Source organism: Pavona decussata, unplaced genomic scaffold (genome assembly GCF_977016875.1).
Source record: "Pavona decussata unplaced genomic scaffold, jaPavDecu1.1 SCAFFOLD_336, whole genome shotgun sequence".
Classification (NCBI taxonomy): Eukaryota; Metazoa; Cnidaria; class Anthozoa; order Scleractinia; family Agariciidae; genus Pavona; species Pavona decussata.
Window position 1 is genome coordinate 172,501 of NW_028145724.1, and position 16,124 is coordinate 188,624.

At 38.0% G+C, this 16,124-nt stretch overlaps 1 protein-coding gene across 2 annotated transcripts in view; it reads right to left on the reverse strand.

The window, feature by feature from the left end:
• The window catches only part of LOC146453337 (centrosomal protein of 83 kDa-like), a 176,073-nt gene that overhangs the window by 58,433 nt on the left and 101,516 nt on the right, over positions 1 to 16,124 (reverse strand). For both annotated transcript variants that reach the window (XM_085096714.1, XM_085096713.1), the window contains 4 exons: positions 10,843 to 10,898; positions 10,320 to 10,376; positions 10,021 to 10,150; positions 424 to 507 (listed from right to left, as the gene is read on the reverse strand). In XM_085096714.1, the coding sequence (XP_084952840.1) occupies positions 424 to 507; positions 10,021 to 10,150; positions 10,320 to 10,376; positions 10,843 to 10,898 (327 nt within the window). The remainder of the gene's footprint in view (positions 1 to 423; positions 508 to 10,020; positions 10,151 to 10,319; positions 10,377 to 10,842; positions 10,899 to 16,124) is intronic.

Here is a 16,124-nt window from a genome sequence, read left to right on the forward strand (position 1 = left end):
TGACAGAACAACGAAAATCGAATTGCATACTTCTTGGACCCGGGTCATCTGCGTCATATCCACTACACCAAAGAGGGCTAGCTGATGGAAATGGTAATTTTGATCTTAGGTTAGACAGTTAGCCATGACAAAAGATGACATCTAACCGTTTTCAAATCAGTTCTTAGGCCTAAATACAGTCTGTAGGCTATTCTCTCAGTTCTCCACAGAACAAAATAATGCGGTTCCGATCTTCTCTACGCCAGGACTGACTATGATTAAGAATGCTACATTGTGTAAAAAAAATAACGTGTCCAATCTTGTTTGTAAGTATCCATTCTAAGAACAACCTACTTTTCAGTCAGTGAAACAGGTATACTTGGAAACAGAAAATCCCAATTGTCCTAACTGGAGTCGAACCTAGCATGAAGGAAGAAAACAAACCTGAAGTTTTGCTTGTTCCAACTGCGTGATCTTTTCCCATTCTGCTTCCCTTGCTAACTGCACACATTTATTCAGTTCATGTTCCTAGTAAAACAGCACACAAATCTTCAGCAAAACAAACTCCTAACACAGTTTTCAAAATGTCACATCAGTTCACTAAAAGGAGAAATTCCATTAGTTAGCATTCTCATGCAGTTTCCCTATTTCAATTATCTTAACTTGTGAGAAAAAATCAATACCAAGCATGACTGAAGCATGGAAAAGCACAGAATAGTAAAATGGAGAATTTGAAAATTAATTATTATGACTTGTAAATCAAACCAATGGAAAGTAATATCCCTTGTTAAAACAGTATCAGATCAAAGGCTCCTGTAAGAAAACTTGTGAATGCAGAAGTGAATTAGTGGTAACAGTAATACAGCACTCGCATCAAACTACGCCACAAGGATTCATGGACACCACACAGGAATAAGGTGTGGCCTGATAGCTGAAACTAAATAAAACATTGTTCGCATTGTGTTTGTTTGGCCCAGGAAACAAACCATAAATCATATGTAACAAGAAAGACACAAAGGCTTAAATAAGCAGCCTCATTCATTCTACACTTTACGCTGCTTAGAATCATTAACCATTCCCCTCGGCTAGATTAAGCTCCTTGAACAGTTTGGGGCCATTGTCCCTAAACTTTTGTCACGTTTCGTACGTTTTCTATTTTTGAAGTTTCAATTTTGAAAACTGTTAGGAGCCTATAGAGTGATTGGCTTTCAAATTATAAGACGAAAAAGAACAAAAAATTTCCCCGTCAATCCTGTGTAGTCTTGAACCCAAGCCCTCCGACCCTAAGGGTATGCACCAAACCACTATGCCACTAATGCATGTCTACCTTCGCAGAGATTAATTTTCGTACTTAATAATTATTTCTGGTGTGTAACTATCTGGCACCCATGGCGCAACGATTTAAACCGCCAAATGACTTTGGACCACCAAAGAAGAATATGCCAATGAGCTCGGAACACCTTCAGACGTTTCTCCATCGTATTGCACAAAATCCCTGTAGCCTTGACTACAATCTCAATCCGCTTGAGCCTTTCAACATGGCGCTCTTCTCACCGAAATAATAAAAACCTGCAAAGACTATATATACATCGGTTGAGTGTTCTTTAGGCTATTTCTTTTAATTTAAAACTCCAAAAAACACTTCTTTTAAATGAAGGAGGAGAGAAAACAAGCGAGTTGTGAGAGTATACCATATTTGCTGGAGGTTTACAGCCCATTGATGGAGCAAATTATGTAACGACTGGGTGAGTTACAGCTCCCCACATTACATTAACTCGTTCCCTGTGCATGCCCACATTCACGAGATAAAAACGGACACTAGAATTCAGTGACTTTGGTAACATTGTTTTTTGTTGTTACCAAGTCCAAAAGGACTCATCAGCCAACTTTGCAGTGTAACCCTGAAATGTTCCACCAGTTCCTTCTCTCTGACCTGATATAATGCCAGAGTAATTGGAGGGAGGGTATGGCACCTGAACTGAAGGATAACAGAATATCAACTAATGTTGTACGTTTGAGTGACTTGTTGATGTAAGATACCTCTCCAACTTTGCCCAAAGTTGATGTTTGTTTTTCAACTGTCTTCCTGGTGTTAGTAGCCCTTCTGTATTGACTCTTCAGTGCTTACTTTAATTTTTTATTGGAAGCTTTAATTTGATTATGTTTCCCGTTATTTCTGAGTGGAATGCCTGCAGACAAGCTTTTGGTAGCTACAGTAAGTGCACTTCCACTATAACAATTTATATATATATATATATATATATATATATATATATATATATATATATATATATATATATTTTTTTTTTTTTTGTTAAAAAAGAAGACCATCAAATTTACCAAATTCACGACTCCAGAGAAATTATACTGTGTATTTATAAGGGTTGTTCCAAAACTATACAGAGAGGAACCCACCCCCTACTGGTCTGGGCTCACCTCACAAGTATACTATTATACAATGCAACAATCATCATATTGGGAAAAATTCAGTACCACAATAAGATGTAAAGCATGAATTTGGTAATTGTGGTTGCAAGTGAGTAGATAAGTTGTACTGACCGTTCCTTCATGTGGAAAAACATTCTTCAAACAACATTAGCTGAGCTTTGCACTTTGTATATTCTGTATTTTACACGTAAGAAATGTCAATTTACTTGTTGATTTGTTGATACCAAGAATATATTCAGTGCGAACAGTTTACAAGTTAAAAGCCCTTGTTAAGAGATTAATATTTAAACGTTTCTTTAAAATGGAGAAAGAGTTCCTCAGTCCAGTTTAATGGGAGGTGTCACTGCAAAAGCAGTCCCAATGTTTTTTTAATTGAGCTGTTATGGCGATACAAAAGTCATTGAGATGATGACCTTAGCATGTGTGACCATATTCCATTGTACAGTAAGTTCTTGGCGTGGTGAGATGTGGCACCATAAAGAGCCTTAAAACTAATAGAAGCAATTTATTGGCTGTGTGCCATCTGGGCCCATTTTAGCAGTACAAGCTTACATGCAAGCCACTTATAACCAAGAACAAAAGGATTTACTGACAACCAACAGACTCTTAATCCCCCATACCCACATTCAACCAACAGACCATTGATGACCATGTGGTATCAGGCCAGATCATACAATACCAGCTTGTCTATAAAAAACTTACAATCCAGAACGGATCATGTTTACTGTAAGTAGTGTCCACGGACACTATCACCTAATATATTGACCGACACACAGATATGTCGGCCAAGTATCGGCCAATACTCAGTGGATATACCAACCGCGTTTCCGTCGAGTATTGACTGAGTTTTGGTTGGGTATGGGTCAAGTATTGATCGATGTGTTGGCCAATATGGTTCTAGTTTTGGCCATTGGGCATTTGGCCAACACCTTATCGATACGTAACTGATACTGGTTCAATATGTGATCCCCCATGGGAAAACAGGAAAAATGCTGAATACACGGGCACCACAAATTGACAAACTTAAAGGGGCAGTGTCACCTATTGTTGTGTCACTTTGAATAGCCAAAAAAAAAATAGTTTAATTGATGGAATCGTCAAAACAATGGTTCAGCTTTGTTAACAATAACCCTACAAGTGCACAGAAACTAGTATTAATTATCTTTGGCTTCGGATAGCTTGGATGGAAGTGGATTGCAACTTGAAAAAATAACTTTGGCCGGCCATGTATCAATCCACAGCCTGTCACGGATCTTGAAATAACATCAATTGCTGCTCTAGGTCTTCTTCTTCTGTTCCACAGAAAAACATTCAAAACTTAGGTTACTTTTATGCCCGAAACAGATCTAGAACAACACGCTATAAATGCAAATTTTTAACAACCAAATTTTCGAACTTAAATACCGGCAATTTTACCCATGGGCGACAACTTAGATTATCATAAAATGACTTTCTATGGCTTCACTGTGTACTTATTAATCATAATATCAAAAGAAAGGTTTGGGTAAATTATTTTAAGTGACCCACAGGGTCTCGAATTTATCACCTACCCTCTCGAAAATCTGGCATTCGCATTGTAAACAATGACGGACATAGCCGATGACCACGAACTACGAAAGCCAAAAGAGATTCCAAAACGTGCATTATTTTGAGACATAAAGGTACGGAAACTAAGTGGATACCTTTATGAAAAATCCAACATAAGTTTTGGGCATCTTCCTTATCTATTCCCGCTTGATACAAGCATTTTTTTATTAGTGTGTCGACGACGGATTCGTTTTTAGTATTTCATGATCATTTCATGCATTAACAAGAATTTAGCATCGAATTCTTCATTAACCCGCACGGGGGTTATTTCTGTACTCTTACCCTCTGAATCAAGAAAACTTTGACAAAACAATCCAGTTTACGAATTAATAAACATTTCTATATTTTTTTTTTAATAAACAACTCGCAAGCTACACTGTTGCGTGACAACCATGAGCAGGAAGTGTCACCATAAAGATTTGCATGTTTCAATGTCTTCCTCCCCCATGATGATTTGAAATTGGGGATGTCGACGATTTTTAGTGACTAGTTTTCGTAACTAATGTCCGTGTGCTTCCATACTTTCACACGCAAAATAAATTCTCAGAAACGAGCACATTATATTTGAAGTCCAACAACTCTATAGACAATGTTTAAAAAAAAAAACGGGGATGGACCCCTTATGCTATATATTTTTTCTTTCCTTTATTTACAGAAATCTAAAAAACTTGCTCCTGATCAACGGACGAGAAGAACAAACACTGAGTTGGCTTCGCACATACATCTCATGCAAACGATGCAGTTTAACATGACAGTGAAAACCTTTAATCAGGTTAATTTAGTTCACATCTGCTGCGTTTTACTTATTTCTTATTTAATTTATGCATGACAGTGATAAAGAAAGGGGAAAATAAACTTTTCAATTATTTGTTTTAACACAATAACGAACTGGACTCCACATCAGAGCGAACGGATACTCTAAAATTTCCATCTGTGAAACGCAGCCGAAATATATATTGTTTTTACGGGAAACAGAAGAAGACCTAATAAAGCAATAAATGCCATTTGAGGGCTAGTAACAGTCTGTGGATTGATACGCGAGCCGTCGAAAGTTAAGGAAAATTCCATCCTGCCGGAAGCGGACTTTGAGCTCAACTGAGACAAAATCGTTTTTCGCATATTTACGCGAAAGGAAGCGGTATTTGGAAAAACTAACTACAGCTCAGTTTGTTTCTCAATAGGGACTTCCTATGAGCAAAATATCAACGAAATCGATTTTTTGACTTGTGCCACCACTTGGTCGATATTTGTGGAAAGTCGCTGTTAATCTGTAAAAAAATGATTTGATGTGACTCACACCATTGTCAGTTACAACAAAGTTTGAAAAACTGTTTGAATTTATAACAACCAAAACATGCGTAATAAACTAAAATTAGAAACAATTAACAAAAAGGGAAAACGTGTTTAGTAATAATTCGTAGTGTAAGTGTTAAGCCAACATGCTTGACTTGTTAGTTATGATAAGGCTGTTCCCAGTTTATGTGCACAGCCTCTTCGAGTTTAAACTGACATATACTAGGAGAACAATCTACATTGGAAACAATATATGCAAAGGACAAGATTTACAGCAACAATCCGAACTTTCCAAATGCTTAAGAATGTGAAAGGACTTGTCCGAAGACAGGCATCTTTCGATTCTGAATTTTCTATTTCTGTTCACATTACAAGAATGTTATACCAAGTTTTTTGGCCTTGCTGAATTCCAATTGACAAGAAGTATAATCATGAAAGGTAACAAGGGAAGCTAAAATTAGCAGAACAGAACAGAAAAAATTGGATACATTTCAGTAACAAAAACGCAACCAAAGAGACAAGATATAAAATGTGAGCTATTTCGATTGTCTCATAATCTAATTGTTAAATAAATGTGAGAACGTTGGTGTAGACAAGGCAAATAACTTCGCGAATTCAATTTTAAAGCCACTAGCCACTTCCTATGTTACGGTACCACCAAAACAACACAGCATCGATAGATCACCGAAAGTTGGCCGGTAGTCGACCAATAGCTCACTGATTATTCACCGATAAGCCACGACACTATTGACGTTCAAAAGTAACATATCGACCTTGTAGCAGTTGACTCTTGATTGAGTAACGGCAACATATCGACTGATATTCGATCAACACTTGACTGATACTCTGCCGTATATTGGTCGATAGTGTCACACTACCTACAGTAAATATGATCCTCCAGAACAAAGGATACAGGACTTAGAGACAACCAATGGACTCTTCATACTCAATACTCACAAACTCATCTACCAGAGCAAAGTCCCTCTCCAATGGCATGTTCATTTCTTGAGTGAATAAAGTACAGTCGAACCTGGATTATCCGGACTTTTTTCTCTGGTCCCAATTTTTTCATGAAAATTAATTAGTTGAGGTGTTTTGAACTTAAAGTCACAAAAAGCCCAATAATCCTTCCAAAAGACTGTTAAAACAGCGTATTATCCTGAGCGCTTTTCAAAATTTGCAAAGTGCGACGAGACAAAGAAATATTCTGATGCGTTCAGCTGATATCTGATTGGCTCAATTGTTTTATGGCCAAGGGAATTTTATGCTTGATTAGTTCCTTCCGCGTGGGTTATGTAAACACACGAGCAATCGATCGTAACCTCAAATCAAAAACGTCCACAAAGCGAAAGCGAGCCGTTCTATCGATTAAAGATAAGCAGATAATTATTTCATTTTTGGATAAAGGAGAAAAAGGAACAAATTTAGCTCAAGAATTTGGCATCAGAAAGCAGCAGATCTCTGACATAGTACGGAAGAATAAAGTTGAGATCCTAAAATTTACTGACAGCATTGAGACAAGCGAAGGATTAAAATGAAAGTCCCTGAAGCTGGCCGATGATGAGCAGTTGAATAAAGCCCTGTACGCCTAATTTAATCAACAAAGATCTACTGGGAAACCGATTTCATATTTAAAGTCATGTTTTCTTTGCTGTAACCTTTTGTTTACATTTCTATCTCATTAATATTCATATTTTCGATTATCCAGACTCTTGATTATCCGGACTTTTTACCGCGGTCAGGACGAGTCCAGACAATCGAGGTTCAACTGTATTCTACCTAGGTCTGCAGTAGAAAGAGACACAGCTTGCAGTTTCTTCCTCAGACGTTTTAACTGTAGCCATGAAACATGGCAACACTTGAACCAGAGGAGAAATGTTTCCCAGTTCACAGAGATTAGGTGGAAGACCCAGAGGGAATAATCCAGCAGTAACGTCAGATATTGAATATCTTAATGGTGAAAGGAAAGTTCTTTGGAAAAGCGTGACACTTGAAAATGTTATCGGAGAGAATTGATATAAAAATAAACATCAAAGTGTCAAAAATGGTTTTCAAAAAACACAGATGTTTCGGGTATATAACCTTCTTCAGCGTGGAGAAAACTGTTGAAATATGTTACTGGACACAAGCGCATGCACTAAAAGTTACAATTCAAATAAAGCTAGAATTGGAGGTTTGTCCAATACTGTGACCTATGGAGTTGACATGTGGGGTCACAGGGAACCCAGGAGCAGTGTTTCGGATACTACATCTACTCCAGAGGCTCCGCCCAGCTTCACCAACGTAAAGAATGGTAGGGCTTCGGTTACTGGATATGCAGTACACAAGATTACTGGACTAACAGGTGAAATGGCTCAGCGAGCAGTATGGATTGCGCGCGTGTCAATGTGTGTGCCAGTACATCAGCCCTGACACCGATATATGCAGCCATATCTACTCTGTGCTAATCCAGTAATCTTGTATCTCAGATATCCGGGTGAGGGGTATGCAGTTATGCAATGGGACAAACCTCCAGCGCAAGGAGCGTGAAATGAGGATGATTTTCCAACTTGGAATTGTTCAGCCGGATGGAGTCTGAACATGAATTTTAGCTATATTTGAATTGTAACTTGTCACTACCCGCTAGCTGAAAAATACCTCTATAAGAGAAATTTGTTGTTCCATCACTTTACAAATAAATGGCCATCTCTCCAGCAAAGGAGACAAATGTCACGTGAGACATTTCAAATTTCAAACGTGTGGTATATGAAATAAATGTGATGGTATATTTCAAGCCTGGTGAATGAATGAGAATGATGTATTATTCTAGAAAGTGACATATTTCTGGTAAGAAAAAACCACCTGCCATGAGAATCAGCCGACAAGGAACAATAAATTCCTAGCGAGTAAGGATGGGGCTCTCATCGCCAGCAACACAACATTTCACATCTGTGCTCCCCAAATGAACACTTGCCATATGAAGCATGCTATGAAATATGTTTTAAACTTCCTGCAAACAAACATGTGGTTCTCTTCGTCACCAAAGTGACATCTCACATCAAACAGGCTCACTCTCAACTAGTCTGACAATTTCCCGGTGAATAAAATGTGGTATACTGTAAAAAGAATATTAGGCATAAGAATACTTCCAAACAACATGTTGGGAAAACTACAAACTGTTTGCGAACCCAACAAAACATACCTTATGACCAAGTTTGAACACGTATTTGTCAGGAGAAATTGTTTGAAAAGGCCAGTGAATCTCATGTAACCCTGGCCCCTTCAACAATTAGATAAAATTATGTAGAAATAGTGGTTGTCTCTGGAACAAACTTGACTTGAGTATTCGGAGCAAAAATAAAGTAGCCTGTCTAGCAAGCATTTCCATACCGTTTTTCACTGTTTGACTGACTGTGCGGAAATTCGGATGAGAGCGAAAAAAAAAAAAAACAACAACAACAACTTTGGTATCTGCAATTACATTACACGTAAAAAGGGGAAAATAAAAGAAGAGCTCAATTAAGTCCATTTTTTCAGGAATGGAATGGCTTGTAAGGAACTTGGAATAATTTACATATGTTAATTGCATACATTGCATATGTTAATTATCCCAAGGTCCTTACAAGCCATTCCATTCCTGAAATTATGCAGGCATTGTTTCAAGGTCAGTGTGGGAGACATAGGGGAAGTTTTGTGGTGAAGCTGAGCATCATTTCAGGGTCTGGATAAATAAAGTTGATAGCCGAGTTTTCTTTAAGAAAACACTCATGCAAAATCAAATACAGTATACTGTTATAGCTTTAAAAGTAGTTCCATATGTCAAGGCATGTGAGCATCTTCATATGGACCATGCACAATACAAATAGATTAATTTATTATGCTGGTATTATTATGACGACTACAAGTCAAAGTAGCCAAAGTTGGCAGTCTTTCTAATTTCATCATGCTCTTTTTAGGGCTGCAACGATACATTTTCTTAGGATACGATACATATCTCGATACAAGTGCCACGATACGATACATCATTACATACAACTGGCAAATGACGAAATCTTACTAAACTGCTTTGGAATCTTTAATTTCCATTGAAAACAAATTCCGAGAAACAATGGCGACAAATTACGATTTCTTTTACAACGTTCCTTACCCCTTCGGCGTTGTAAAAAACTTTCTTGATTTAAACGAGGACGGTGCCAGTTGTGACTCAACAGAGGAAGACATTTTGACGAACAAACCGCATGTTTTTGCTGTGGGTGCGTAAGACTGTGTCAGCTGACAACTTATTGGAAATACGTATGTCTCATGCCGCCATCTTGAAAAATACGTGACCGGAAACATGCGAAGCGATACTAAGCAAGGACGAAGCCCTGTGGCTAAAAAAAGGCTTGTACTTGGGTAAGGAGTCATTAAAGTGATTAAAACAGTAATTTCCGATTTTTGATGAGAAATATTTTATTGTTTTGCGATACAGCGATATCCCATTCAAATATCAATATTCAAACTGTGACAAAAAATATCGCAGTTCACTGGTGCACCGGTGTATCGCTGCAGCCCTAGCTCTTTTCATTTCTGGCATTCTTTAAGTTGTAGCCTGCATGACAATGTCTTGAGTATTTGATTTAGACACTTAGTCAGATTCCTCTATAGAAATTTGAAGAATTTTGTGACATACCAGCCAAGGCTATCACTATGTTACAAAAAACGAATTAATGCTTATTTTGTATTTGTAACCACCTTGTTATCAATTGTTTCCTTGAGGTGTCGTATTGTTCTTTCCAAAACATCCACTTTATTGTTCTTATTGTCTATTTCTGCCTTTAATTCATCACGTTCTCTTTCCAAGTCTCCCTTGCTTTTCATTAGACTGTGAATTAAGAGCAGTGATACAATGTATGTTAGTTCACAGTATTATATATCTACAGTCTCCCTGACCACAAATAACAAAATTATAATGACACGTTTTTTGAACAAGAAATGGATAGAAACCCATTCATCATCTTTATTTGATATCACAGTACAAGCACAATACAAACCTCATTTTTAAATTACTCAGTTCAACTTTGTGTTTATGCGACATTTCTTCCATCTGGCTAAGAAAAGAAAACACACTTTAAAGTAAGTTGCATGTGTCTGCGGGTGTATTCTGCACTATTTTTTTACTCTCTACATTTAATAAGCTTTTTAAAGAAAATTGTATCTAGTAGGCTTTTAAAATTTCTAGAAAAAGAAAATATACTCTTTGATGGTCAGTTAGGCTTCCGTGCTACGTATTCAACAGATAATGCTGTGCTTAGTATAACTAATAAAGTTCAGCAGGCTCTTGGTAAGGGTGAACTTTCCTGTGGAATATTTTAGATTTTAGTAAGGCATTTCATGCAGTAGATCATGATATTTTACTTTATATCTTAGTAATCACCAACTGTTACTGTTAATGGTGTAACATCTGATCTTACCACCATTTCCTGTAATATTCCTCAGGGATCAGGGATCAAACTAGTAGGCAGAGGTTTCAGGTAGATTTGAAAATGAACAACACAATACTGATGATTAGCTCACCTCTTTTGTGACATTGCTTCTTTTTCTAGTGCACTTATTTCTGCTGTCATTTCATCCTGTGGAAGTAAAGTGAAACCTGACATGACAAGAATCTCGAGAACGCAAACTTTCTTCGATGCTAACATTTACAAAAAAATTATTAGAGCAGAGAAAGTGCTACAAAAAATTTGATTGGAAATAGTAGAACATTACATTATTAATGAGTTGAAGACATACACCTTTCATTTAAGGTGGCTTACAACAGTGACCTCGGTGATCCCCATTTTTAGCTTGTGAATTGCACATGCATAATAAACAAGATATAGCACTTCTGGAAGAAAATTCACTCGCTTGGTAGTTCCATTGCTCCATCGGTTGATCGTTGGAGTTGTATTATATTATACATTAATTCAATCACAATTGAATGAATGAACGAACAAACCAATGAATGAACGAATGAATGTGTCAGTGTTGTGTAGCTGAGCGGAGAAGTTCCCTCTGCTAATTGTGGACACCTAAACATTAAAAGGTTTCTTAAATTTAATATTAAATTAGTTGACTAAGGGCACCTAAAATACTAATTAAAACTTTACAATTTTACATACATCCTATCATTTCCGTATACAAATATCGTAAACCTAAAAATTAAACTATTCAACTACACGTACCTGAAGTTACAACATACGAGAATTTGAAAAAAAAAATACTAAAATTAAAAGTAGTAGTTTTCCATTGCTGTCATTGCCATGTACATGGAGCAAAGGGTACAGTTTTTACATACATTGGTATCAAGAATCTTGGTCAAGTCAGCTTTACAAATAAATAATTTAAATTGTTTTAGACATGAAATGTTCCTGGCTTCAGTGTGGAGATTGTTTCACAGCTTCAATCCGGTATACCATAGGAAATGCCTTCTGAAGGTGACAGACTTAAAGCGAGGAAGTGAAGTCAGCCTTTCTTAAGTAGTAGGGGGAAAGGCTTGCTAGGAAGAGATCACAAAGACATTGTGGTAATAGCTTATGCTTAACTTTAAACATTTTATTAGCCTACGTATTACGTAATCACCTCCAAACACCATTACGGGACAAAAAAAAAAACAAGGACAGAAAATCGACACAATGAATAAACTATTCTAGAAGAAAACAGTTCGTGGAGGTGTTGTCTGTTAAATCCTTCCATTTACCAGAATTAAGGCCCAAATTTCTTCTCCAAGACAGATATTTTCCAAAAGTTCGACATCAACACATGGAACTGCTTGTTTTAGCAAACAAGGGAACTGGCCATAAAAATCAGAGGAAATGCTGTGATTGAAAAAATAAAGGTAAAATACGAAATTTCACAGTGCCATAAATCTCATTTGGTGTCAGACACATTTAAATTATTAGCCTTAAAAGCTGAGGAATTTACAACTTTAGAACAAGCTGCTGAATTATCCCATCGGATCGAATTCTCCTTTCAAACACAAACACGTGGTGACATTGTATTGCAATCTGAAAAACTCAATCCGTGTAAATATTCAAATGCTCTGTTTACTTCCTCAGGCAAAAGCAACTCAAGATCACCTCAACAACGCAGCAAGAAATGTCACTGCTAGAACTGCTAATCTCCTAACCACCTAGTGCTACAATGTCCTTCCTCGCAGCAACCACGCAAGGCTCAAAAATATGCACACCTGAAGTCTGCAGACATTTTAACCACTTCCTTCACTCAAATTGTGAGAAAGCAAATAACAAGTATTCTCATGGCCACCTTCAGAATAGTTTAACTTGCCATAAATGGGACTGACTCTCAGCAAGCAAAGCATTAACACCCACTGAACCACCTGAAACGCCATCAACAAATGCAGATCCTTCTGGTGCTGTTCTTTTTGGACAACCAGCATTCACAGATCCAACAGCTTTTCCAATAAATACCCAAAAACCAGTTAGGCAACTGTTACATTCTCTGGACTTCAGCAATATATGCAGACCGGTCTCTTCCATTCCCTTTGGATAGCTACTCTGCAGTCTCCTTAGTTAGTGCAGATTATGCAAAGGCAGTTATCATCAAGTGCCCGTCTCCACAATACAAGAAGTTACCAGAATCCATTTCAGTCTCCGTCGCAGATGCAAAGTCAAACTCTAATTGGTTAACCCTGTCACTGGTTTTATCTCAACCATAGTATCAGCTTCACATCCACCCAATGGCGGTTTGCATGACAATCCCAAGCCGCATTTTGGTGTCACTTGTCTTCTGACTTAAAACACCTTTGTTAGGAAAACCCACATCCTCGTACTCTCTTTTCCTTTTCATCATTTGTTTAATCCTAAGCTGTCTTTGTGGGATTTTAAGGAACCAAGTCTATGTTTTGGTAGGCGGGCCAACAAATTCAGCCTGTGGTTAAAGTTCTGGGTGGACCTTTAAATTGGCAGTCAGCTCCAGGTTCTACCATCCGTCAAATGCAACCAGATGTACTTGAAGCCTCACTTTGTGATGACCAGGAAGACACCTTTCAACATCCTGAACCTGAGGATGAGATCCTAGACAGTTCATTACACAACAGTTGCTATCGAGTCAACGCAGAAGAGAGCCACTCTTCCTCAGAATGTCTTTCTCACACATTCGCCCTGCCACTACCCAACATGGAGAAACCTTAAATAGAAAGAAGATCCTCGCAGTTAGTATGCAACTTAAGCAGTTGCAAAAAGAAAGCCTGAAAAAAATTGAGGCTTGAACGGGATTCAAACCCATGACCTCTGCGATGCTGCTGCAGTGCTCTACCAACTGAGCTATCAAGCCAACTGGGAGCTGGTCATAGTGTGAGTTCATAATTTACCCACGAAGAATGAATAAATGAATATGAATATACGAAACATCATATATTGAACTGCGAATGAAAGATTTAATAGAAGAAAGATCATCGCAGTTAGTACGCAACTAGTATGAGTGCGTGAGCACGATACTCGGAGTAACAGAGAATTTTGTCTCTTCGTTATATCTTCTTATTCAAAGCTCTACACTTAAAAAGCGTATTGAGCACTGTTTAACAGCTTTAGCCACTTTATTACACGTGATGTCTCATATATTTATATTCATGAAGAAACCTTTCAGCAGGCAGCTAGCTGAGAGCAATTGGAGGATACCTGGATGGCCTAGGCAGAGAGAAATGCAATCAAACCTATCCTCCAATCCTACTGGATTGCATACTGGCCCCACTTTTGCCTCCAAAGTATGTGTATTAATTCATCACCACAATCTGAAAGGTAAGCCACAGGTTTGGATTCTTCCATATTGTCTCCATTTCCTGAGCCAAGGGAGGATCAGCAAGATGCTGTTAAGTTCCTTCCAAACACGACACAGATTCCGATGGATTCTTACTCTGAAGAATATCATAATGTCTTGGTAAAGCAACTAAAATTTGACACAGGAATGTATACACATGTTGATCCAAAACTTCTACACGAATTCAAGGCATTACTGTGCAAACATCCAACTGCGTTCTGGCTTACAGGAAATCCATTAACAGAAGTAAAAGGTTTCAAACATGACATTAACACTGGCAATTCTCTTTCTTTTCTGTTTAGAAGCTCCCTCAGAAAAATTTCTGCAGAATTGCGTGCCCTCAAAACAGATTGAACTTGTGTTGACACTGAAAATTATTGAGCCAAGTAAACTCCAAGGCAAGAGTGCGTTCTGTACCCACGTCAGACTTTGTCACTTTTTTTACCTCCCAATTGGTCTAAAACTGCCTTTAACACGTTTCAGTGTATCCTGAACACAGTCTTTGCTGAATATTTGCACTGTTGGCTTATTGCTTACGTTGATGATTTGATAACCTGGGAACAAACACATACAGAGGTTCTCGAACAGGATTCTTTTAACACTACTCCAAGGAGCAGTGCAAGTGAGCATTGAGTTTAAACCCTCAAAATGTGTTCTTTGCTCGTGGAATTGAGTTTTTGGGACACAATATCAACCAGGACGGACACAAACCTAACAGTAAGGGTATCACAACTATTACAGCAATGAAATCACCTACCAATGTTACTAAGTCAAGCAGTTTCTTGGTCATTGTGCGTATTTCCTTTATAAATTTACGTATTACGAACCTAGCATGTTTGACCAGACATTTCTTGTGTGCCAACGGCTTAAAGAAGGCTCTCCCTTCAAATGGACCAAAGACAATGAACATAGCTTTCAAAACTCGAAAAACCTTACCAGAGATTGATCTGTCATACTTTGCCACACAAACAGGAACTCCAGTCCTGTGAAGTCCATGTTGATCCAGGCAAACAAGCTTGCAGGACCACATTGGCTCAGGAAATCAAGGGAAACCTTCACCCAATCTGATTTGCCTCTCGGGCCTGCAATGCTGTTGAATCATGCTGGACTACACTGCAACAAGAATTTTTCTCTGTAAACTGCGGTTAAGAACAATTTCGACCATATTTTCTTGCTCACCAAATTAAAGTGGTGACAGACCATGCAAACCGACAGTGGCTCACTACTATTGCTCGAAAGCAAGCTTAAATAGCCAGATGGTGCATGTCAATCCAGAATTAAACTTTTACATCAAACACAGCTCAGTGGCACGAATGTGGAACAAGATGATCCAAGTAGCTATGTCCAGTTACCAAGGTTCCAGACAGTTTTCTTGTTAGTCTAGAAGACTGCAAGATCGCATCATTCTTTTTTTCTAGCCTAGTCAGCAAAATGTACCCACATATACAGCTCAAGTGGTGACGGATACACTTTGTGCAAGTGTATGTGTATGTGCAGTATATGTCCAGTGGTTCTTTATTAAAACATTCTACATGCGTCTCACCCATTTCAGCCAGAGGGTATGACTCAAATACTGACACAGCTGTGAAGAAGCCTTGGGATCACCTTACCAATGAAAAACTTAACTGTTCGAATCCTGACACGCTGCCAGTTTTCGATCCAACATACCTAAGCAATTTGAAACATTCTCGAGCAACATTTGCAGAATTACAACAGAAAGATTACTGGTGCAAGAATCTCATCAAGTACCTGTCATCCAGTCAAAAGTAGGCCTCAATAGCTCATCTACCTTCTAAGCACTAAAAATGAATCAAACAGATGTGAAACAGAACCGTTGTCAACAATGATCTTCTCATGTATCGAGGTGAATTTATCCTCAACCATTCACACTACCGAGCGATAGCTCCAAATGACATGAAATGACCTTTGCCGTAAATTATTAGAACCTTACCATGAATCACCACCTGCCATGCACAGAGGTCGTGAAGCAACATATGAGTTGCTCTTTTATGATTACTACTGCACTTAGTGCATCTGTTTCA